Genomic DNA, 24,335 nt, shown 5'->3' with positions numbered 1-24,335 from the left:
ACACCCTCACTACAAAGTTCTTCATTTATTTCTCCTGTACTTTGAGATTGTTGTCATTCTTCTCTCTTGTCCTTGAAAGTGTTAGAAGATCTGAATAGGAAAGCTGGAAATTCCAATGATCCTGGAAAAGAGGAAAAATGTCAGAAATTAGAGATGCAGTTTGTTGTTATACAGTGTTTTGGATTTGTGAAAGGTGTTTTTTTAATCAAATAATTTTCTTTTATTCTTATTCCTGAGTGGGGACAAAGAGGCAGACAGGCACATACCGTGAGGGCAAGGTCAGTTCCAGTTCTCTTGTCCGCTGTGGAGAGGGAGAAAATAAAATTAACATCGGCAATCAGCTATTTGCCCATTCCCAAGACCAGTAGAGCATGATCTCCAGGCAGCCAGTGCATTAGCCTTTAGGCAAAGGCAAATATAACTCCTTGAGACCCATTAGTGATATGTTAGGCCTTTTTTAGTCTGTGGCCCCCTTTATACAAGGCATTAACATGCGTCCTGAGTGATAGGAGTGTTTGCAAAAATGTATAAAATCCATGTGTAAATGAACCCTAGTCACCTCTAATGCATGTTTGTTTATTGGTAATGTGGCCGAGGCATTTGGCCACATTAACAACAAACATCAGTGAAGTGGATTGCTATATGTGCAATCCACATATAGCAACTATACAAGTGGAAATAAACTTTGGTGCACAGATCTACATAGCCTGTGACTGGCCACAGGAGAAAAAATATTCACTTTGAGGCCACAATTTACTACAGATGGCATCGCCTGCACTCGAGATAGACCTTGTTCCCTTGCTTTTGTGCCCTCACTTTAATAATTTTGTCTGCACAACGTCATAATTTGTACAAAGGAATTAACACATGCCCACAATTTTGTAAAATTGTTAGTATGTTTTATAAAGCTTGATTTAACTTATTTATCAAGATTCAAACTGATTTCACCCACTTGCCTGAATTTACCTGATTGCATTGATTTAGTTAGCCTTTAATTAGAGTGATATTTTGTTGAATAAAGATGTATTTAGTTGAATCAGGTGTAATTGATGGAAATATATTAATCAAGTTTTACTTCAGGTAAAAACCTCTAGTAATAAACAATGGCTAATGATATTGAGAGCTAATGGGCTATACTGTTGTCAATAAGCAGGGATGTCGTGTATGATCAGTTGCAAGGATTTGTATTGGTCAACACTAAAATCACGTCTCAGAAAAGAGGTTGTTGCAACTGCACTAGCTCTATATATTAACTTGTGCATGTTTTATGTCAATTTGCATGCTTTTTATGCAACTTGAGCTCACATTTTATATATTGTGCACACACAATAGCATGTCAAGTTAACACTCTGCTACCACATACTGCATTTTTCCCTACAGCACGGCCACTCCTGGGTTCTGTACAGATCCAAGGAAGACCACACAAATCAATCAGGTGGCAGGCAGCTTTAATCATACCATCCTGGTTAAAAATGGATTGTCAGGATTCTTGTGTTTGGAGAACAAGCAAGGTGATGTGTTTATCTTAAAGGATGTTTTAGAGAAATCAGATTTCAATGTGTGTACTGGAGGGACATTTTAATGTCAGGTGTAAATGTAATCGATCTGTATCATGTCTAGGCACAATCTGGATGCAGGCTACATGATAATGCCTGGTGTAAAGGGGGTTTGTGGCTTAAATCACCTCCATGGCAAGTAACTAATGTTGCCTTGGTTGTGTCCAGCTTTTGAAATGAACATGGGACGTAAAAGATAAAGAGATGGATGGAGAGATGAAGTTGGATGAACAGATGTAGAACAGAACTAGTAAGAAAAAAGAGAAAAGCGTCTGAAACAGCAGCCGTGGTGAGTTGATGATTGATGATGATTGAATGGCAGGTTGTTTGGTGGTTCTTAGATGGTCGGTAGTCGGTTGTTTCGTTAGATGTTAGTTGATGATCAATACCTCTCTGATGGGGAGAACATTCCCTTGTGTCACCAGTCGGGGTAGCTTGGGGGAGCGGAGGCCCGTGGGAACCGGGTCAGGGTGTCGTAGTAGGGGGAACTATAGCACACATACACGTGCGCACAAACACACATACATACACACATACGCACTGGTTCATGCATATAGGAGGGATTCTTTATAAATTTTCACATCTCTAGAAAAATCTCATGCAGACTCTAACACATACAGACAAACCTATAGCTTAGGTGTCACTCACTCGCCTTAAAAATATACAGTTTCTCTCTCACACTCGTTTACATTCACACAGATCCCTCCACCAATCTCTACCGCGGCATGCAGGCAAGCAGAGTCGGCGGCCGCTGCTCGTACCTGACCACAGCAAGGTTGCCATGGATATCGCACACTTGTTCACCATGGTTACCTGTATTACCCATACTGCAACACAAGAGCGAGGGTGGACACGGGTCAGGTGAGAAAAGACAGAACGGGGAAGACTCCGGTCGAAAAAACAACAAGGATGGAGTGATCAATTCCTCTGAGGGTCTCACTCATGATGGAAAGAAGGATGATAGAGAAGTGCGGCGGGAGAGAAGCTGATGAAAAGAGGATCCATGCAAAGAGAGAGAGACACCATGCTTGTGATTTCTGAGACCGGATGGAGAAAGTGAGGAAGGAGTGAAGAGATCCAAAGTATTCCATACCACAAAACTGTGGACACATGGAAGAGAATGAAAGGACGCCCGGGTAGCAGACAAACATCAGAGTGCAACAAGCCATGGGTAAGAGGAACTGGAGACACGATAGAGAGAACAGGAGAGGGAAGTAGAGAAATCACAAGAGTTGATAAAAGGAGCAAAACGGGGTAGGTGCGAAAAGGGAATAAAGATAGAGGGAGGGAGAGAAGGGAAGATTTGATTACTTTCATTTCTATCTACAGCAGAAAAGATTGAGAAAAACTAGGAGCAAAACTGTGGATATCTGTATGTCTCTGGCCATATTGCTGTGTGCAAATATGCAAGTCTGTGTGTGTGTGTGTGGACTCACTCGTCGAAGACGTCCTCTGTGTCCATCCTTCTGTAGTACTTGGCCAGTTTGATAGAGAAGATGATACTGGGGATCAGAAGGATACAGCAGCCTCCAAGACCAAACCAGAATGTGTTCTGCAAAGCACGCACACACACACACACACACACACACACACACACACACACACACACACACACACACAGACACACATTTGCTCACATGATATTTCAAGGTTTTCTCTAATTACAAAAGTTGACTGATGAAAGTTCAATTCTGTAAAGGACTGGCCATAGAAACTTTGCAGTTTTCCTGCCCTTCATCTGAATTAGAGACTATTTTCCATGATAATAGGTTTCAGATTTTTGCTGCTGCAGTACACACAGACACATACACAGGGACACACACAGATACACACACACACATACACACATCACAAGAAGAGTACACATCAACAGGCACGAAGAGTATAAACCAAATACAAATACAGACCACGAGGAATGTATACTACATGCACGCATATGTGAACAGTGCCGGCACGCACTGCCACCACGCTGATATATAAATTCCCTGTTTATATTGACATAGTCTGTAGCTTGTCCCACCACTCATTAAACTCTCACAAACTCTCATAACGTGATATATAGCTGATATGTATATATAAAACTTTACAAGTCCTCTGGGTTCTGGGTGTGAACAGTGGGGAATCTATGTGTATGTAACTCCCCGCCCTCCCTCTAAACAGACCCTAACCCATCGCAGTGTGTGTGTGAGCGTGTTTGAGAATTGAGAACATACTGTTCTTGTACTTGCAGCCGACTCCACAATCTTCCTCTCCCCCAAAACCCATGGGTCTCTCAAACGCTCAAAGAACCATTTATATCTCTAGCTGAAATCCAGATACACGTACTGCACATGTGCCGCACATAGCTGGGGAATGAATCCAGCACGCCTCGATAGCCTGCTGCTCACACGCACACGCTTGAACACACACATGCAAAACACACACACACCAATATACTGCTGTCGTGTCTTACCACTGAATCAACTATGAAGCTGCAAGCTACTATCTCCATGCTGTCCACAATGTTGCTGATGGGTTTGCACTGGGCCACCTCTGCAGTCAGCTGTAGGAGAGATTAACATTTGCACGCACGTACACACACACACACACACACACACAACATACATACACATATATACAGACACAAACCCAGAATGTAGATTACACAGTGCATATAAGAATGACGTCAAATGTAAAACCAAAACTAGTGTATGGTGTAGCGGTGGTAAAATTCTCCACTTGTGAAGGTTTCAATTCCAGCTGGCAGATCTGCTGTTCTCTCCTCACCCTTCTCATTACCGAATCCACGTTGTTTAAATCAAAGTGACATCCTGGACTATTTGGTAAAGAGTGTGGTTGTAATCAGGGAACTTCTAAAGCTCCTATAATTTATTGAAATCTATACAACATTTTGATCTCACTGAGCATAGTTCATTCACCAGTAGTGCCTATACATCCAGCACAGGATGAAAGCTTTTCCCTGTGTGCATGTCTACTTTTTGCAGTTACATTTCTCTCCCCTCCTGACATTGTCCCTTCTGTAAACTGACCCCAAAGACAAATTAAAACACACAGTAAGAGGAAATTGGGAGCATACTCACAGAGTTTTTAACCCATTCTGTGTACTGTCTGAAGTAGCCCACCAAGCTCTGTACGTAGCCATGTGTTTCCTAGAAAACAAAGGAGAAATTGGTTAGGAAATGAGTAAATGTGTGTTTCTACACGTCTGTACTAGGAGATCGGATTATTTTCTCACCATTATTGAGTCAATTGCGTACAGTAGAAAGTGTGTGTGTGTGGTATTTGTCGCAAACTCTTTTACCTGCTTAACCACATGTGAGGCATTATGAGTGATGAGGTACTCTGCTGCATCGATGGCACTGAGGACATTAGTGACCTTGACCTGAGAAAGAGAAAGAGAGAGAGAGAGAGAGAGAGAGAGAGGGAGAGAGAGAGAGAGACAGAGGCAGAGGCAGATTCATTAAGTATGCACAACAGTGCCAGTGTACATGGGTGGTTTTGTCAGAGTGTCTCCTCACCGGTAGGTCGTTGGCCGTCCTCTGCAGCAGTCGGATACTTTGGCTCAGGGTGCTCTGCATAGGAACAAACACACACTCCATTACCAACAAAAAAACAAACAAACTCGTCTGAACACTCACAAACAAATACTACGTCACTTCACGTCACTGCTTTCACTACGCACACCACACCGCTAAAGCAAAAACACACACACAAACAGCACTGTCACAACTTAGTGCAGTGCATCAACAGCGGCTTACCCGCGCTCTGACATATTTCTTGAGAGAGGAGACAAAAGGAGGAAGAGAGAAAATAAAGTTGAGGGGAATACTGGACATAGATGTACGCTGACTCGCTTTCTTCGGAGCAGAAAGCTCTTTTCGGGAACATGGGAGCCTGGGAGAGGGCCTATGTGGATGAGCGCGTATTTGCATGTGCATGTGTGTGTGAAGGGTATGTGTTTAATTGTATGTGGCATTTATGTTTTGTGTGTGTGTGTGTGTGTGTGTAGGGTGTGTAGAGGTGATTACCATTGCTTGCTCCAAAGGAACCACCTGTTCTTTGTGAATCTGTCTGATACTGCTGGCATGTCCTTTCAGTGCATTCTCCAGTGCACCACGAGGCTATACACACACACACACACACACACACACACACACACAGACAAAGAGCAAAACATAGATTGTTATAGTTGCAAATTGTAATATTGAATCAATAATATATAACTAGCATGTACCCCTCAACACACACACACACAGTCCTTTCCATTGCATGTCCCATATGCTTTACTGTAAAAGGCACAGTTGCCATACCATGCATGTGCCATGAATGTGTGTGTTTGTGTGTGTGTGTTCAGGATGAATGGGAAGCTTGTTCAAACCAACAGGCCGACCACGAAGCAGAAGTATTTTCCAGAAAGAGGCTGTCCGACTGTGTATTCTTCCTCGGTGGAATATAGACCAATACATGTACAGGCCAGTGCAGCAGACACACACACACACACACACACACACTGAGCCAGCTATAAGTGAGCCATAATGAGGAAGTCAAACATTTATGTTCAGTTGCTCAGAGTAGTTAGGACATATAAGCAGAATTAAAGGAGAACACCACTTATTTTCAGAATACTTGAACAATTCTTTCCCAGAGCCAGAAAACAGAGGAATAAGACTCAAACTTGTGATGGAGATGAAGAGGAGACTGATTTTGTGGACCTGCAGCATGTTGGTTTGAGTTATACTAAAATTAAGTGTTGTCAGTTGTTTTCTCCTTTAAGAAAAAAAAAGTGTCTGAGTCCAAATTATGTGTGATCAACAATTTAAATGGATAGTTATTCAGTTTAGGAGTTCCTGGGAGTGATTCAGTCTGATTCCTATGCTCAGATGAGTGGAACTTGAATGGGAATTCAGTCTGACAGATTCCTGTAGTCGGCAGCATTAAACCTACTTGAAAAGACTCATAAAGATTCATCTGATATATCAACTTTCAATCAAGTTACACTATTTCGTTCTTTGGACAGCAGTGAGTTACATTTTACATGCTGATAATCCATCCTCTTTACACTTTAAGAATAGGTGTCATCTAAAACATTAGCATGGTCGTCCTTTTATCGAAAAGTAATGCTATTACTGTAACTTGTGAGTACAGTCTGGCAGAGTGAAGGTGGATGGAACTGAATGGGACTCACCAGTTGGTCGGCCTGGGCCTCCAGGTCATTGGAGAAGGACAGGAGATCCACTAGAGTGACACCCTTATTTACCTAGAACACACACACACACGCACACACACACACACACAACATTTTATTAATAATTAAGCAATTTCAGAGTTTCCATTTAGTTTCAGTTCTAGTTTCAGTATTTTTGTAGGGGTGGTATTTTGTAAAGGTATGACAGAAGTTCAGAACAGGTATTTTGTGTTTGCAACAAGTATTGTGTGATACAAACAATAAATCATAAATGTTTTAAAAAATGTATTTACATTTTTCAATAAATCCTCAACTAACAAAGTTGGGACCAACTTGGTTTCATGCTATTCAAATGAAGTGCCAGACTCAACAGCAATCTGCATTCAGACCACTTAGCTAAAAACAATCCCAAATGGCACACACACACACACACACACACACACACACACACACACTAACAAATTACCTCAGCAAGGTACGCTTCGTACTCGATCTCTCCAACTCCGGAGTTGGCGAAGCTGATGAGGCTGTCTCTGCCCGCCTGCTCCAGCAGTGTGATGCCCTGCAGGTTGACCTGCACACTCTCAAACACCTTGGCCAGGTCTTTGTTGTACTGTTGTGAGACACACATATGCATAAACGCACACACGTTCAAGTTATCAAAAGTGCTTTGATCTTGCTCCATTAAGGCCGCGCTCACATGGGACATTTGGCATCCGTCACATTCATGGACAAGTCTGCGTTGAAGCCACCTATGTTGCGTTGTTGTGGGCGTGTCTAGAAACCTTTTCATTGGCTGATGAATGATCAGATAGCAGATGATGCTAACCTGCACTCCGCCAAAAGTTCAACTAGTTTCAACTTTTTTGACGGACTGGGTTGCGATATTTTCATGCACTGTGCTCCATCAATCCATATCATCCACCAACGCATAGATCTCAATGAAATACATGGGATATTGTCAATTTTTGATGTATTACAAATACTGATGTGAACGCTGCCTTGAACAGATGCTAACACAGACATCTACCACTTCATACCGACACGGTGAGCAGACACTTACCACAGTTCTGTTGAGGAAGGAGTTGACGTTGAACATGGTTTCTAGCTGCAGAGCATGGTACAAACCGTTGTTCTCGTAGCACTCCCTAGGAGAGAAATGTACACAGTACAGTCACACACTGCATCTCTTTCAATGTACGTATGTATGTATGTATGTATGTATGTGTGTGTGTGTGTTGTCTGCATATTACCTGTACATGCTTCCCAAAGTCAAGTCAATGTTCGGGTTCTGGAACAGCATTCCTGGAAGGAAGTTCTTCTTGGCGGGATGAACCATGTATGGGGTGTCTATGATCTGCACACACACACACACACACACACACGTACATGCGTATTCGTCAGCACACAGAGCCGTAGTGTTGTCTGTTATGCAACACTGTCCTGCTCAGATAAAAGGCCTCTCCAAGGAAAGCACAGGGAGGAGAGTGAAAATAAGACGGTTCAGGAAGGAGAGAAGAAGAAGAGTGGGAGTGTTTGTATGCAGTACCTTGAATAGCTGTCGGTTGGCCAGCGGCTCACACACCAGCTTCTCCACGTTGCCACCAACAACAAACAAGGTGGTCACCATGGCCATCAGCACCCAGGCAAAGATAAAGCTGAAGCCCACCCCACTGAGAGAGGAAGAGACATAACCATTCAGTCAGACCAATCAGTCAACTTGTCTTACAGTCTCTCTGTTTGTCTGTTTTGCATCATCTATCTTTTTGACCCCCCGCCACCCCCTATCTTCCACTGAACTAGGTGTCTTATATTTCCCTCATTCATCTATTTCTGTCTGTGCGTTTATGATCCCTTCAGTTTGAGGGTCGGGCTGTTGTCGTGGTAACCTACGCCATGAGCAGGTTGCCGCCGGTGTTGGATAGGCAGCCGCGGGTAGTGGGTGTGGCCTGCTTGTCGTAGCCACAGGTGCCACACAGCAGACCCAGGAGGTTGAAGGCCAGGATCAGGACGACCATGCACAGCACACCCACACAGCCGACCCACCTGGAGAATGCATGTACACACACACACACACACACACACACACACACACACACACACACACACACACACACAAACAAAACCTTCACGTCAAACCTAAACCATAAAACGTCACCTTCAATCACGCTGCACCACAAATGCAGCATACTAACCTACCCATCATTACACACACACACACACACACACACACACACACACACACACACACACACACACACACACACACACACACACACACACACACACACACACCTGTAGAAGTCCATTTGGTCTATCTGTGGGTAATAGGACTCGATGTTCTTCTGTCCTTGGTTGAGGAAAATGGTGAAGTTGGCGAGAGAGGCCTCCACTGGAAACATCTTAGAGAAGCCAATGATCTCTGCGCCAATCTTATCCAGCATGCCTTTCACTCCTGCACACATACAGATGGATAGATAGTCAGACAGACAGACAGGCAAGTAGACAGGCAGAAAGATATACAAACGAATACTTTTTTAATCTATTTGCTATTTATTCTTCAGTTTCTACATCAATTGGAAGGCCTTTCAACTCTGATGTATGAAGGTTGGGAGGCTAAGAGAAAGAGGAGAGGGAAAGACAGCACTTACGAGGCAGAGCTGTGGTTTCATCCACAAGTATGCAGTTGCAGATAAGAGAGGAAAGGAATATAAAAGTGAAAGACTGTACAGGCAGGCTCACTCTCATCTCATTTATCAACTGGAGGTGAAGCAGCACCAGAATTTTATTCAGGTAAACCAGCTATCAAAATCAAATAAACACACATGCATGTACCTGAAACAATGTTCTTAGTCTGCTCCTTGACCAGTCTTGGTGTGTCATTAAAGGACGAGTAACCCTGGAGGTGCAAAGAAGAGAGAGAGAGAGAAAGTGAATGAAGGAAAAAACCATATCCATGTTTTTAAAGCAGGGTGACTGTGGGAAGAGGACGGAGAGACTGATCGGTGTGTGAGAGAGATGGGAGAGTAACAGACAGACGATGAGCTGTAGCGACTGGAGACGGAGACTAACCTTCTGGACGATGTTGCTGAGGTCTGTTTTCAGCACGGTGTTGACTGTGGCCAACGGCCGACTGACGTCTGGGAGCTGCCAGACAGGAGAAGACAGAGAGACAGTCAGAAAGAAAAGGAGATATAGTAGCCAAATTAAATGCTTGTTTCCATTCATTGTTATTTTCTATTTTCCATTCTTCTCTGATGTGTTTTGTGTTCTGATAGTATCTGTATCTGTGGCTGTGTGTGTCAGATAATCTCTGTTTATATTTATAATTCTTCCTTGGTACCCCGGAGAAGTCAGCACTGACTCCCAGCTGGGACAGCGTGGCTCGGATGGTGTTGCAGGTGTGAGAGACGGCTCCATTGGTGCAGGCGGGGTCGGACAGGGTGTTGGACAGAGAGGCTCGCTCCCCGGCCAGACTAGCCTGCAGCCTCCCGGTCCCGTCCTGAAGGACCTCCAAAGAGGAGCTGACGCTCTCCAGGGCCTCCTTGGTCTCCCGCATGGCTGCACAGGGGAGAGGAGGAGGAGGAGAGGGAGGATGAGGCAGAATCTCGCATTTGATTCAGTGGTTCTTGTGCATTTCACACATATACACACACATGCACACGCATACAACCACCACAGAACAACCCAGATGACATGAAATGAAATGACGACAACAGCACTGGTTGCACTGATCACAGATCAACAATCCACACAAGAAAACCACAGTAAAAGGTTGTTTACAGGGCACAACAACGGTCCGGGATCTATTGATAACACTGACACCAAGTCACAACCACTGCAACACTTATTCCAGATCAGCTCCGGTTACCTTTGATGGCATTCTCAACTTTCGCTTTAGACAAAAAGGGGAGTGAGAAGGGAACAACAAGAGTGAAGAGAGGAAATGGAGAGTTTTAACAACAAAAGGAGAGGAGAAGCCATTGATAAAAGCAACAGGTTTCTGCATTCATAACCCCACTATAGAGGGGGTCAGTAGAGGCTGTAGAGCTTCTACTAATGAGAGCTGTGACAAGATATAAGGTATAATACAGGCGTTGTGACATGACAGCTCAGTTGCGTTAATATTAAGAGATTTTCTGTGATATTAACAGAGGCTGTATTACCTCCTGCCATGCGTAAGGCTGCGTCCAGGGAGGGAACCACTTCTTTCTCCAGCTGACTGTGGATTCTGCCACCCAGCAAAGGTCCAATGTCTGTCAGACAACGCAGGACGATTAGAACAGTAAGCTAGGCTACGAGGTAATACTATAGCCATTACACCCGTTAGTCAACAGAGGGAACCGCTGGGTGAGAGATTAGACAAATATGTAAATGTTCTGGGTTCAACTCACTGTCCAGGTCTGACAGGACTTTGTTCTTTGCTGTGGTGTACTGCGCTGTCAAATATTCGATTTGCTGCAACAAGGAAACACAATAACGTTAGAGAGGCATTTGGAATTTGAACGTTAATGTCTGTGTATGTGTGTGTGTGTGTGTGTGTGTGTGTGTGTGTGTGATTGGGGGTGTGTGTGTGTGTGCGCATGTGCGTACCGCAGGTGTGTTGTTAGCAAATGTCTTCAGGTCTCTCATGTTGGTGTTGATGAATCGCCGAGTGCTCTTGATCTGGGCGCTGACATTGTGGTTAGCTGCATAGGCAAACAGTACTCCAGCACTGAAACACACACACACACACACACACACACACACACACAGACAGGACCAGTCAAGCAAAGCAATACAGTAAGTACAGTTGGCCAGCAGAGGGCAGCATGCCTCCACTAAAATAGTTTTTTTTCTACTTGGGTCTCAAAAATCACTCTATTTCAGTCTCTATATCTTGTATATCCTGCTTTCTCTCCCTCTGTCTGTCCCTCTGTCTGTCTGTCTGTCTGTCTGTCTGTCTTTCTGTCTCTCCTCTCAGATCTGACTGCTGATCAGATGAAGAGCAGGGAATAAGGGGGTGTAATCAGGTAGAAAGATCACCTCAAAAAGGAAGATGAGTGGAGATAGTAGAGGTAGTAGATGGGTAGATTTCAACAGTATGTTATACACTGAATGTACAAAATATTAGGGACATCTTCCTGACACTTCCCTTTATCTACATCTCCTCCTTTGTGATTGGTATAGATTTAATAAGGGAAATCAATAAGAGCTGATGGCTTTTAACTGGATTCACTTCATCAGTGTACATCATGAAACATGTCCCTAATAATTTGTACATTCACTGTAGTGTGATATAGTAAAATGAGGATTGTGACATTTCACTGTCTTGAAAATGGTGAAGACACACGCAGTCCAGCCAAGGTGCTGGGTCGACCGTCAGCTGCCTTTTCACTGTTTATTGGGACAAAAACTCCCAGCTATTGTTTTGCTCCAACGTGGATCTTTGTCAGGTCACCAAACAAAGGTCCATGCTGAATTGAAATGTTGCCTGTGTGTAAGTCACTGACTTGGGCAAATTATGGCAAGACATCAAGAAAAAAAATTACCTGCCAGACCAAAGAGCTCTTTTACTATGCCAGCCCTAAAGCAATGACTGGTCTTTTCACTGATAACACAAGAGAGAGGGAGAGAAAGAGAGGGGGAGAGGAGAGAGAGAGAGAGAGAGAGAGAGAGAGAGAGAGAGGAAGAGAGAGAGGAAGAGAGAGAGGGGGACATCTGCTAACTCTATGAGGGAAGGGAATACAAAAGAATGAATAAACCATAATTAGACAATATCATCTCCATTTCATCACTACGTGCTTTGTGTGTGTGTGTGTGTGTGTGTGTGTGTGTGTGTGCGCGTATGTGTGTGTGTGGGTGATGTGAAAGCACTCGTCCAGACAGAGAGCCCTCTCACAGCCAGCCAAGTGGTATCAGTAACACCTAACTGTCCTGCACTGGTCGGTTCTGATTTCCCCAACCCTACAGCTGTCTCCTCCTCACAGCAGGTATATACTGTATACTGTACGTACGTCTCTGTCTATCTATGTATGTGTGCGGGTGTGTCTGTCTGTTTTGTATATGTAACTCGGCAGAAGAACACAGAAACAAACACAAACATGCACACACTCTTGCACACACGCAAACACACACGCATACATACACACAAATATACTATACGCACACAGACGCATACACACATACTGTGTAATAGCAGATGTATATTTGTTTGTTCTTACATCTCTAGCCCTGCATTCAGACTGCGAGTAACATGATCAGCAAGTCACCAGAAATTCATTAATTAATCATTAATCAAATTCATTGGCCATCAACAGCCAATCCGATTTGTTTGCTTCCTTGTTTCCCTGCTAATGTGGTTTAGTTCTATGAACAATAGTTCTGACTGGCAAATGCAAAATGGACGAGAAATTGATTTCAGCTATGTAAAGCTTCCAAGTTCTGTACGACTTTTATTTGAAATACTACCGGAACAAATGTCTTAAAAAGCATGGTTGAATCCACCATTGGGGTCGATGGTGAGCTTGAATGTAATTTTATCAAGGTTTTTTTTTGTGTATATTTGCGATTAATACTACCTAACTAGCGCTTGCCAGCTAGCAACGTTAACTTGGCAGACAACACCAGAGCAGTAAAAATACATGATTTGTCTGCTCAAAACTTTCCAGCTGCACAAGACCGCTACAGATGCACAATCCACAATCGCTCAGAGTAGAGCGACCCAGTAATGGGCGCTCACACTGCATATGACTTTGTTGATGGGTCGCTCTATTCTGGTAATGGAACTATATCACATCAGTAGAGAAATGAGGAAGCATGCAAATTATATTGATTGTTGATGGCTGATGACTGTGAAAAGTTCAGCTGTGGCAACTTTTCTCAACAAGCTTGTTGTCAGTCCACACGTCGGCCGAGCTTCCCTGCTCACTAAGCTCTATAGTAAATTAATGGACTTCTGGTGACTTGTTGATCAATTTCTACTGTGTGTGTGTGTGTGAGAGTGTGTGTGCATGTGTGTGTGCATGCGAGTGCATGTGCATGTGTATGTGGTTGTGCATCATGTTCTATATGCCTGATACTGCCTCTCATTAAGTAAAATTTCCAACTTAGCAAAGAAAGAATAATCATCAAAATGGTAATGAACAACACGATGATGATGATGATGATGATGACAATGATATGATGTCATGGGAGACTCACGTGATGAAGATGGAGATGGCAATGAGTGAGGCGGTGTAGAAGCCTCGCTGGCAGTCGGCGTTCTTCCTCTGTCTCTGGTGCATCTCCCCTCCGCAGTTCTCACAGCACCGGCACACACAGAAACACATTCCCACGATGGGCATGAGGACCAGGAGCACGATCCCGACAGTCGCACAGACGATGAAGCCCGCCTCATAGTAGATCCCCTGCAGGAGGAGAGCAGCCATGATGATCTCATCAACACACAGACTGATCACCTGTCCATCTCTTCATACACCGTCCTCGCTTAACTTCCTCTACTCATCCATTCTTTCACTTCCTCCGCCTAATCCCACTATCAGTCAGTACATCCACTCACCATCCCACACACACACACACACACACTACACAAACACACACACACACACACACACACACACACTACACACACACACACACACACACACACACACACACACACACACACTACAGGCACACATGCAGGCAGTTTTGTGACATGTGTTGTGGGTGAAATCTCAGCATACAGTTATTAAGACTTTACCTGTAGCAATAGGATGACGTTTTCTGGCTGTAACAGCAGAGCATGTGCACAAGCACGCAGACGTGCACACACACACACACACACACACATACACACAAAGCAGCAGCATGAGGGAAGCAGAGACAAACAAAACAAGGTCAGCGTGACAGCCAAGAGATTAGGAGGCAGAATTCCAGTTTCTAAACAGGGATGTGAAGGCGACATCAAGTGTCACGGAATATGACAAACGGAAATAGGACGCTATTATAGGCTAATAATGTAACATATAACTAGGGTGGGAATCCCCAAAAATGTCCTGATAGCATTACAATAACGTGGCAATGACATGATCACATTGTGATTCTTAGTGCTGTTCAAGTACTGTGATTTAATACTCTGATATATTAACATTTGTTAATCTTAATCATCAGTTTATTCATTCATACATACAATTTCACACTGACACAACACCTACCTTTCTCCATTCTTCTATTTTAATTCCTCCCATATTCTGCTGAATGACTTTGACAATCAGATCTGAGAAAATAAGATACATTGGTAAGCATGAGATACAAAAACAGTACTGTAAATTTTTAATCACTTGCGCAGCAGCATTTTACAGACAGTTCAATGGTTTGATGTGGATCACTCATCGGCCAGTTTCACACACAATAGGATTAATTTTTTCAATGAAGGAAAATGTATTAATTGCATTTATAAATAAGGAAATGTACAACAATCTGGAAAGTATATGTGAAATATACAACTGTGCAAGTTATATACTTTCACACAGTGTCATATCCCATTAATTTTTACCATTATGTATAACAGAGATGTATAGAGATGTGTGATGTTTAGAGGTATAGAGTACATTCGAGATGTATAGAGACTGCTGATTCGAAGTTGGAGTCGAATATCTAACATTTTCTTTCATTTGTTCATGAGCAGACAATCTGGATTCTGTGGATTCATCTTTTATAAATGGGGCGAGTGATGCCTCTATATCATTCATATATGTAACAGCTGCCTGTTCAGTGTAAGCCGAGCTGTATAGACTGCCAATCAACACTGTCTATATGTTTATATGGGTCAGCCAACCTTAAGCCTACCTGGATGGTGACTCACCCATTACTGTTACTCAGCAGGTAAACAATCCATCACAGACATACACATGCTTGCACTTAAGCACACACACATGCTATATTTAGTACACACACACTTATGTATGAACATGTAGGTGAGGAAACTATATTTTATACATAAACACCCAGTAGGTAGCCCTACTACTTGCATTATTATGCTGCATAGAAAGTTGAGACAAAATATGTCAGTATTTAATATTTCCAAATAGAAAGTCTTCTCAGATAGACAGATGTCAAAAACATGGGACATGTGAGACAAGCAGACGGAGGCCAGTTTAGCATGTGGGTGCTGACACTGCTGTCACGCACACACACTCAAACATTCAGTGTCTGGTTGAGTCTTAACTTAAGACACCTGCTGACATTCAGCTGAGGTGAGAACACCTATGTAGCCGATGCTGTATGTACTGTGGTTAGATATCTTGTTGGTTTGTAACCTTATGCCAGAGTCGCTCTTCAGTGAAAAGACAATGATCTGTCAGATTTGGGTTTCGGTATCCATTTTGACTTTTATGATAATACCCTGAAAGTGAAAATGTCTCTATATAAGTCTTTCTGGTAAGTAAAAGGAGTTGTGAAGTTAGTTGGGTATCTTTTGTGGCCATATGGATAATCCTCTCAGCACTGTCTTCTTCTCCCAATGGATTCACCATTGGCAGCCTTACTTTTCCTAGACCATTGCTGAGTAACTGTTTAGCCCTGATGGAAATGGGCAGAAGAGCCATCATACTGGGGGAGGAGACCTCAGGATGAAGGGAACAGAAACGTATCTCTGTGAACACTGCAGATGCAGCATACAAGCACATCTGAGTGTCTGTACCACCTGTTGTTGCTCAGCTGCTTAGTTAGCATTAGCCACCCAGGGTAGTTAAGCTTAGACAGCTTAGCTCAGTGACCCAGTATAAGAGCTAGCTACCTCGAACGAAAGGGACATGGGGGATAAACAACCAGTAGAATTAGACCTGAAGGATGAACAAAGACCACCACCCACCATGGACTCATGTGTCATTGCAGTAGTCTCCATGGAAGGTGATTGATTATTTACAGATACATGAAGGCTTCAAAATGGAAAATGGGTTATTCTTTTGTTGTCATTGTCTGAACTTTTGAAAAGTATTTCAAATATCCCTGGTGGTTACTGAACACACTGTTTGGGTTTTTTTGGTCCAATTTGTTTCAGAATCAGGGACCTTTAGCAAACCTGTTGATATGCCTATTTTGAGGCTTTTTCCTCAATCAAATAAAGTGGAGAAAACATCACATATACATCAGAACAAACACACACACAAAGGTCAATACAAGCCACTCTAAGACTAAAAATGGCAACAGCAAGCCATCAGATACTGCTGTTGAATGTTGTTATATGTAACGCACAATCCACAACCCTCTTAATGGGTAAATATAGGCTAGCCCAATCCTCTACTGCGACCTGCTCCTAGGGATTACTGATAGGTGTGGTCTTGGCCTTATGCAACCTAACATGCATCTCCCCTCCATTTTACAGTATATGCCACATATAAAATGCAGTAACACTCTCCCCACCACATACCCAAGACAAAGAAGGTTGGAAGAAACATTTGTATGACAGCATCAACACATCGACATGGCTCTCCCTGAATTTAGGCATGTAGGTTATTAGACAAGTTCTACTGTACATGAGTTCACCTTAATGTTGATAGCAACTGTAATTGTGAACCTGTTTACCTGTTAAAAAGCCAACTTTAACTTTAACCTGATTGTTAAAAAACCTTACTTTTGACAAGAAGAAAATTTTACATTCAGTCTTTACTGATGCATTTGAAATGCTTCAGTCTTCTCAATATCTCTCCAGACAATGAGAAATTAAGTGTGATAATCATTTGGCCATTTGGGAGGAGCGGTGACCCGGGTTCAAGCATCGTGTCGGCAAGCACCCGCTCAGCTGAAGTGACCATGAGCAGCTTCCAGGGCGCTGTAGCTGACCTTACAATTTGAGCGCTCTCTGACCTCTCTCTATTTCCCTACAAGTATCACATAACATTAAATGCTAAAAAAAAAAAGACATTTGGGAAAATAAGGCCTGAACAGTGAACCAGACTTAGTTGCTGGACGAAGATATTCTGAAACGGTTTTGTGCATGATGCAAAACAAGCTGAGGAGCTTTTTGCAGGTAAAAAAGAGGTAGTTTGCTGGGGCTATGTATGCTTTTGTAATAGAGTTGACTTCTTAAAACATTTATATCCTTTTTTGAGATATTGAGCATGCAAACTATTTGCTATGTTTTAAAGTTGTCTTAGGGCAGCACAAGGACAGACACTGTGTTGACTGAAGTAACTTTGACATTGGGGATTTCAAGGTTTCAAGGCCACAGCCACTCTGTTAGTTGGTTTGATTATTTTCATTATGAACCACAGCTTGAGTGAGAAGTGATACTGTGGGCTGTAGGACTCAAGGCGTAGAGAGGTTAGCATCACACCATAAGCCACAAATCATTTGAAGCTTACCTGTCAAGCCTGTAAACAGGTTTGCCCATGAACAGAGTTACGTATATCGCTTTAAATCCTGCCTACTATGTGTCTGAGTGAGTGTTATGCAAGGCCATCAATACTGTATGTTTTTTCATGGCACTAGGACCTAAAGAAAGTTACACAACCTACTGTGCTGTTGAATAAGACAACTAAGGGGATAATGTGGCATGTCAATTTTAATTTATTTTTAAAGACACTTCAATTGACACTTTCCACATGAAAGAAATACTACCTTATCATCAGAAAAATGGACAGGTGCAACAGATAAATAGAGACAAGAGAAGCACCTAAATATATGCTGTCCAGGCTGCCATCTTGATATGATAAAGTGGATTTTTTTGTATCCTTGTCTTACACATCCTTATCAGACATCTATTTTGGGTTTCTCTTGACTGTGAGCTGATTTAAGACACTTGCTTCCTGATAAACAACTAATCTACTACCTATCACAGGAAACCAGAGACAAATACCAGGACTATGACCCACTTTCAGTGTGCATGTGTGTGTCTGTGTGTATGCATGTGTGTGTCTGTGTGTATGCATGTGTGTGTGTGTGACAATGCCATCTGTAGCGGTGGTAGCCCAACAGTGTTAGCATTAGCCCTGTGAATGCTAATCCTCTAATCTACCCTGTGTGTATCAGAGGGATAAGACCCGGCCTCCCCACACGGAGAACTGGCCAGAAATGCAACTTCACCCTGAAGGCAACATTCACACAGAGCGACGAGGGCGGGTGAGTGAGTCAGGAGAAGGAAGAGCCAATGCCATGTCAGGAGGGAGGGAGGCAATGATGCCGCTTTTCCCTTTTCCATTGACACTTAGGTGCAAGCAGCTCTGTTGAGAAACTGCAAAATGAATACATGAATGAAATAACATGACATCTCTAACAGTGCCAGATCACAGTGGTCAGTGCTTGAAGATGTTATGAGACACAGACCACAGAGAGACAAAGAAAAAGGCATCATACTGTAGAGTCAATCAGATGTCTTGGTTTTCAGGCGGTTTTCTGTGTGCCTGCCTCTGACAGGTGGGTCCCAATCCCACAGTGTAAATAATTCTCAGAGCGGTCAACCTTACACAATCGGATTCCCATCCAAATGTTTGTCATATCCAATCAGTCTCCTGCCTGTCCTCAGTCTCCCTAACGCTGCCCATCCCTGTATTGTAGAAAGTACATTATGGAAAAGTACATTATGTCCAAAATCTGTTTACATACTGCAGTGTTTTCTATCATGTTGCATTTCATTTTTATTTAGTTTCTGTTAACCAGTTCAGGCGTGGCTTTGTTCATCATGATGGACTTGCCTGTTTTTTTATCTACCCTGCACAACTTGGTATTTTCGGCTTCTTTCAGTGTGTTTTATCACTTTTATTACTTTATTTCAGTGTCATCACTGTGCAAATTATTAAACTACAGTAAATAACACTATTTGAAGCAACACCCAAGTAATTATTATTGTTCCTAACTCATATACATATATGATACTTTATATTATATCTTAATTAATCAGCTATTGATCTGAATGTTTTCACCCTTCTTGGCTTCATCTTGTTACAACCAGAGTCAATCAGGGACAATGAAAATGCCACTGGCTATAAGATTTATATCGGGATGTACAGATCCTGATAAGACTATGGTGTCTTATTTTATGTTTAAGTCTTAGTTCAATAGGTAAATATGAACCGTTTTACAAAAGGTTGGGTAGCTGAAGAGAGAAGAAGGGTTACACTCACTCATACATGAGAGTTTACCAGTACAGCTGCTCTTGAACTTAGTAACTTGGAGCAACTCCATGAGAGCAGTTTGGAGGTTAAAGCAGAACACAGTATTCAGATATGCTTTTGCTCTGCCCACTGACAGTTCAGTATACATTAGTGAACAGTTACTTCTGTCTCATAAAGCAAGAAATGAGAGTGAAATGTTAGCCCTGCCCCATTAATCCTGACCAGTACTGTATATGTCCTAAAAAGAGTGAAGAGGAAGACTAGAAAATGTGACTGAGGTGATTTGGGCGAGAGATTTTAAACATTTTATTGTCTAAAACTATTATCACTAGCATAACAATAAAGCTAGTTTTTTTTTTTAAATCCCTTGAAAGTGTCTCACTTACTGACAGTAGTTAAGTAGTAAGTAGTGAGGAGGGGCAGGCACTGCCTGCCCCCTACACCAGTGCACCAGTGCTCACCATCTCTTCTCATCACATGTAAGGAAAACATCCATCGATTGTCTTAAGTGTTAGTAAGCTGTCTGTCACTGAATTGTGACATTTTGTCAGTATAACAAAGACAAATTCGTTTTTAGTTAAATTGTAGGTAAAGTACTTTGAAGAACATTGCAGTGGTCAGGTTGCAAATGTGTGTTTGAACTAATTTAGGGATTCAAACTGGTGGCTTTCCAATCACCAAGTTTGCTTGCATCTATTGCTGCCACCTTTATATCTTTTCTACCTGTGGAAAAACCTCATAGCTTGGGTCTGTGTGTGTGTGTGTGTGTGTGTGTGTGTGTGTGTGTGTGTGTGTGTGTGTGTGTGTGTGTGTGCATGTGCGTGTGTGTGTGTGTGTGTGTGTGTTCCCTCTCAGACAGTGGCGTGCAGTCCTGTGCCTTCAGAATGAGGTCTTTTTGAGTCATTTTGGCCCATCCCCACTTCTTCATAGGGCTATTTTAGGGTTAGGACTTGCTTTTAGGGTTAAGGTTAGAATTAGGATTAGGTTAAGGTTAGGATAAGGGTTAAGTTAGGCAGGTAGTGGTGAGGGTTAAGGTTAGGGTTAGGGTATAGGGAATGAATGTAGTCAGTCCTCTGCCATGGAAGACTATGTAGGTTTTCATTCCAACCAGCTGATTTCACTAATTTGTTCCTCCCTCTCTGGATCAAAGTGTGCTAAATAGTGAAATCAGCTGCTGTAGTGTTTGGCTGGAATGAAAACCTGCAGACTCTTCCATGGTACCGGGCTGGACAGCACTGACTCAGAGGCGTATATATGTGTGTTCCTGTGCATGATTGCGTGTGTGTGCGTGTGTGTGTGTGTGCGTGCGTGCATGCGTGTGTGTGTGGAGTCTTACAGAGACATCTGATTAGAGCTATGGGACTAAGTCATTTCTGGGTAATGCATTTTAATAAGCCGCTTGACTTATATGTATATATATCTGCGGTGTGTGTGTGTGTGTGTGTACATGCGCGTGCGTGCGTTACAAAAACATGCATGATTTTGCACACATGCTTATAATGTGTGTGTATGCGTCACATCCAGGTGGTCTACCTGTGTGTGTGTTTGACTATGCATCACACTGGAAAGTCCCTCACAGCAGCAGCAGCATATGGTCCAGTGGATTAAGGTATTACGTTGTGATGCAGGTGACTGAGAAAGCCTTGCCTAATCGCTGATCTGCTAATTGATTACCTAGCCCATGGCCCTAACCCCGCGCACCAAAATGGCAGCAACTTAAAACCTTCAATCCTATTGCACTCTGTCATCCTCCAACGTGAGCACTCGTAGTTGTACAACACATAGCAGTTAGTTGTGTTTGGTGCTGTCCATCACTAGGCTGCTGTATTGAGAGAGCAGCGTTCACCATGTATCTGTCGCTGATCATGTGACCGACTTGATCACCTCTCCTCACCTCACAGCACAGGCCTCAGAGAGGATCACTTATGAGCTATCGATCCACGACTTGTTTAAGTTTAAGTTTTAAGTTTAAGTTTATTTCATTTATATAGCACTTTAAAAAGACTTGTCACATTAATCTGATCATAACATTGGTTTATGGGCTCAATGTGCACACGCGGCCCATGTGCGTGCTTTGCCTTGTTGACCTAATAGCATTTAAAGTGAGGGAGCACCAGTTTGAGGAGTGTTTTTTTGGGAGCCGGGCTGTCACGGCACGGCACAGATTTACCGCTCAGACGAGGAATGCAGGGGCCACCTGTGTGTCAGCAGCAGAGCAAATAATTTGTGCGGCGACAGTCACTTTGAGGTAGAATGGACCCTGGTGTTTTTTTGGACTTTGTTGTTTAATTTATGATGCGCTGCTGGCCACACACACGTACACACACACACACACATCCTACATCCCCCTCATGAGGACCATCCACTGACTACATTCATTCCCTATACCCTAACCTTAACCCTCACCACTACCTGCCTAACTTTAACCCTTATCCTAACCTTAACCTAATCCTAATTCTAACCTTAACCCTAAAAACAAGTCCTAACCCTAAAGTAGCCCTATGAAGAAGTGGGGATGGGCCAAAATGACTAAAAAAGACCTCACTCTGAAGGTTTAAAACTCAAATTACAGACACACACACACACATTTGTGAACATGTAGGTGAGCAACACACACACATTTGCATTACATTCACTTATTGTAGGCATTTAGGTGGCACGCTCATCCAGAGAGATTTACAATGAGTGAAGCAGTAGAATAAGCTTCAATTATCCTCGGCTACTTGATCCCCAAAACTACAAACAACCAGGAGGGCAGGGTCGGAGCCATGGTGCCATGGGCAAAATTCCTGTGACCCTCATGTAATAGAATAAGCACTAGAAAAAGAAACAGAATAAGAGCTGAGGAGAGAGAAGGAAGCGGAGAGGAGTTGATAATCTCACCTTTGGGGAAGGGGTTCGGCTGAATAACGTAGAGAAACGCATGCACCACATGGAAGAGGATCCCTATCGGCCCTGGCTCATAGTAAGCGTGAGTGTCATAAACTCCCGACGGGACAAACCCAAAATCCAGCGGCTCCACGGGCGGAGGGGACCGCTGTCTGTGGGAGTTCGCCCGGATCTCTTTTGGTTCCCCGTCCCGTCCACCTGGCTGCTGCTCGCCGCGTGTGGTCCCCCAACACAGCAACAGGACGAGCCACCTTGCCCACAACATGGCTCGTGAAAGTCCAGTTTTAAAAAAAAGAAAACAATATAAAAAGCGAATAAAGTCCTGGCTGCCGTGCCGCTAGCAGGGGATGGAGAGGGGAGAAGGGCTGGTGACGTGGGAGGACACCTGTCTGTCTCTCAGCGGCTTATCCCCGCTACAAAAGAAGAGCCGTCCCAAAGGAAAATTAAGAAAAAACAACAATCATAATCGCTCAAGTTTAAAAAAAAATAACATCTCTTCTAAGTTCTTGAGTCTTAGTTGCCGTTAGCTCCTGGTTTCTCGGTAAGGACTCATCACAGACATCTTCCCGGACAGCTTCTTCGACGAGGACCATCGGTCGACCGAGGTTGCGCTCGTTCACGGTGTCCTCAGTCTCCTCAGCCTCCTCGGCCACGAGACTCCCTCGGCCGCTCTCTCTCCTAGGTCGCGCGTCCAAAGCCCGAGGACGCTCGTGCACGGTGAGCTCGCTGGGCGCATCTTTGGAGCGCGGCGCCGCGCGGCTTTATCTCCATCTATCCAGGTGTTCATCGTCTCTCTCTCTCTCAGTTCAGTTCAGTTCAGTTCAATTCAATTCAAAGGTGCTTTATTGGCATGAAATAGCCTACAAAACACTTGCCAATGCAAAGTCAACAAATTCAAATGGCAGAAACAAAACTTGAGCACAATAAATATACAATAGACACATTATCAAATTAGTAAATCAATTATCAATCAACTTATTTATATAAATATTCTACTTTCTTTGTTGGTCAATTTTTTTTTTCTTTTTTACATTGTCATTGTGAGACTATGACATGTCTTATGGCATATTGAGACATATTTGGCCGCAGTAAACTCCTTTTTATCTTATCTCTTAGAAGGTTTTTAAAATAAGTAGCCTACACATTGTTTTGAATTTGGGGAGGTAAATATCTCTGACTTAATATATCTCAAGCATAATTAGTGCAATGCAATACAAAGTTCAGCTCTGTCTCTCTCTCCACCTCTCCTTGGGAGCAGAGTGAACACAACTAGATCTGCCTGTTTCTGCAGCTAGGCTGTGTGTGTGTGTGTGTGTGTGTGTGTGTGTGTGTGTGTTTTATAATCCACCTGCTCAATTGAGCATGGAGCAAGGTGGCAGATTGTGGCATGTTATCTTTTTACTAGGAGAAAACAAACTAACAATCAAGATGGGTCTCTCTGTGTCTGTGTGTGTGTGTCAGGGGAGCCGAGATTTATGAAATAGATCGTGTCATGTAAAAACAGCTGACCTCCAACTGCAGGTGATCAGATGGTCTAGGCTACTGAAATTTGGGCAAAGTGAAATGTAGGGCAAAGCACAGGAGGCCCGGTTACATATAAATAAATACAAAAAAAATCAAATAATATCC

The 24,335-nt window shown here is 43.1% G+C and overlaps 1 protein-coding gene across 1 annotated transcript; it reads right to left on the bottom strand.

Moving 5' to 3' along the window:
• Window positions 1-22,971, bottom strand: prom1b (prominin 1 b). The gene is made up of 26 exons (XM_071517983.1): window positions 22,701-22,971; window positions 14,919-14,980; window positions 14,465-14,491; window positions 13,924-14,129; window positions 11,335-11,455; window positions 11,136-11,199; window positions 10,908-10,997; window positions 10,085-10,302; window positions 9,814-9,888; window positions 9,577-9,640; window positions 9,393-9,401; window positions 9,037-9,196; window positions 8,635-8,787; window positions 8,291-8,414; window positions 7,995-8,098; window positions 7,805-7,889; window positions 7,208-7,354; window positions 6,742-6,813; window positions 5,585-5,677; window positions 5,075-5,128; window positions 4,858-4,938; window positions 4,637-4,705; window positions 4,009-4,098; window positions 2,993-3,108; window positions 267-301; window positions 1-121 (listed from the first exon to the last, which is right to left on the bottom strand). The coding sequence occupies exons 1-25, from the start codon at window positions 22,969-22,971 to the stop codon at window positions 280-282; spliced, it is 2,577 nt and encodes an 858-aa protein (XP_071374084.1). The 3' UTR covers window positions 1-121; window positions 267-279.
• Window positions 22,972-24,335: the final 1,364 nt, after the last annotated feature.

The sequence above is a fragment of the Centroberyx affinis genome, unplaced genomic scaffold, assembly GCF_046629955.1.
Source record: "Centroberyx affinis isolate AG114_WGS23_722 - 3 ecotype Tasmania unplaced genomic scaffold, CSIRO-AGI_Caff_v1 ptg000547l_1, whole genome shotgun sequence".
Lineage (NCBI taxonomy): Eukaryota > Metazoa > Chordata > Actinopteri > Beryciformes > Berycidae > Centroberyx > Centroberyx affinis.
Note: the sequence above shows the minus strand (reverse complement) of the source record. Positions and strands in the feature narration are given on the sequence as shown.

Coding starts and splice junctions, on each gene's coding strand:
- prom1b (XM_071517983.1), bottom strand. CDS start 22,971: ATGTTGTGGGCAAGGTGGCTCGTCCTGTTGCTGTGTTGGGGGACCACA. Junction 14,492..14,918: donor AAATAGAAGAATGGAGAAAG/GTAGGTGTTGTG, acceptor CTGCTGTTACAG/CCAGAAAACGTCATCCTATT. Junction 302..2,992: donor ACAGAGGACGTCTTCGACGA/GTGAGTCCACAC, acceptor CCCTCTCCACAG/CGGACAAGAGAACTGGAACT.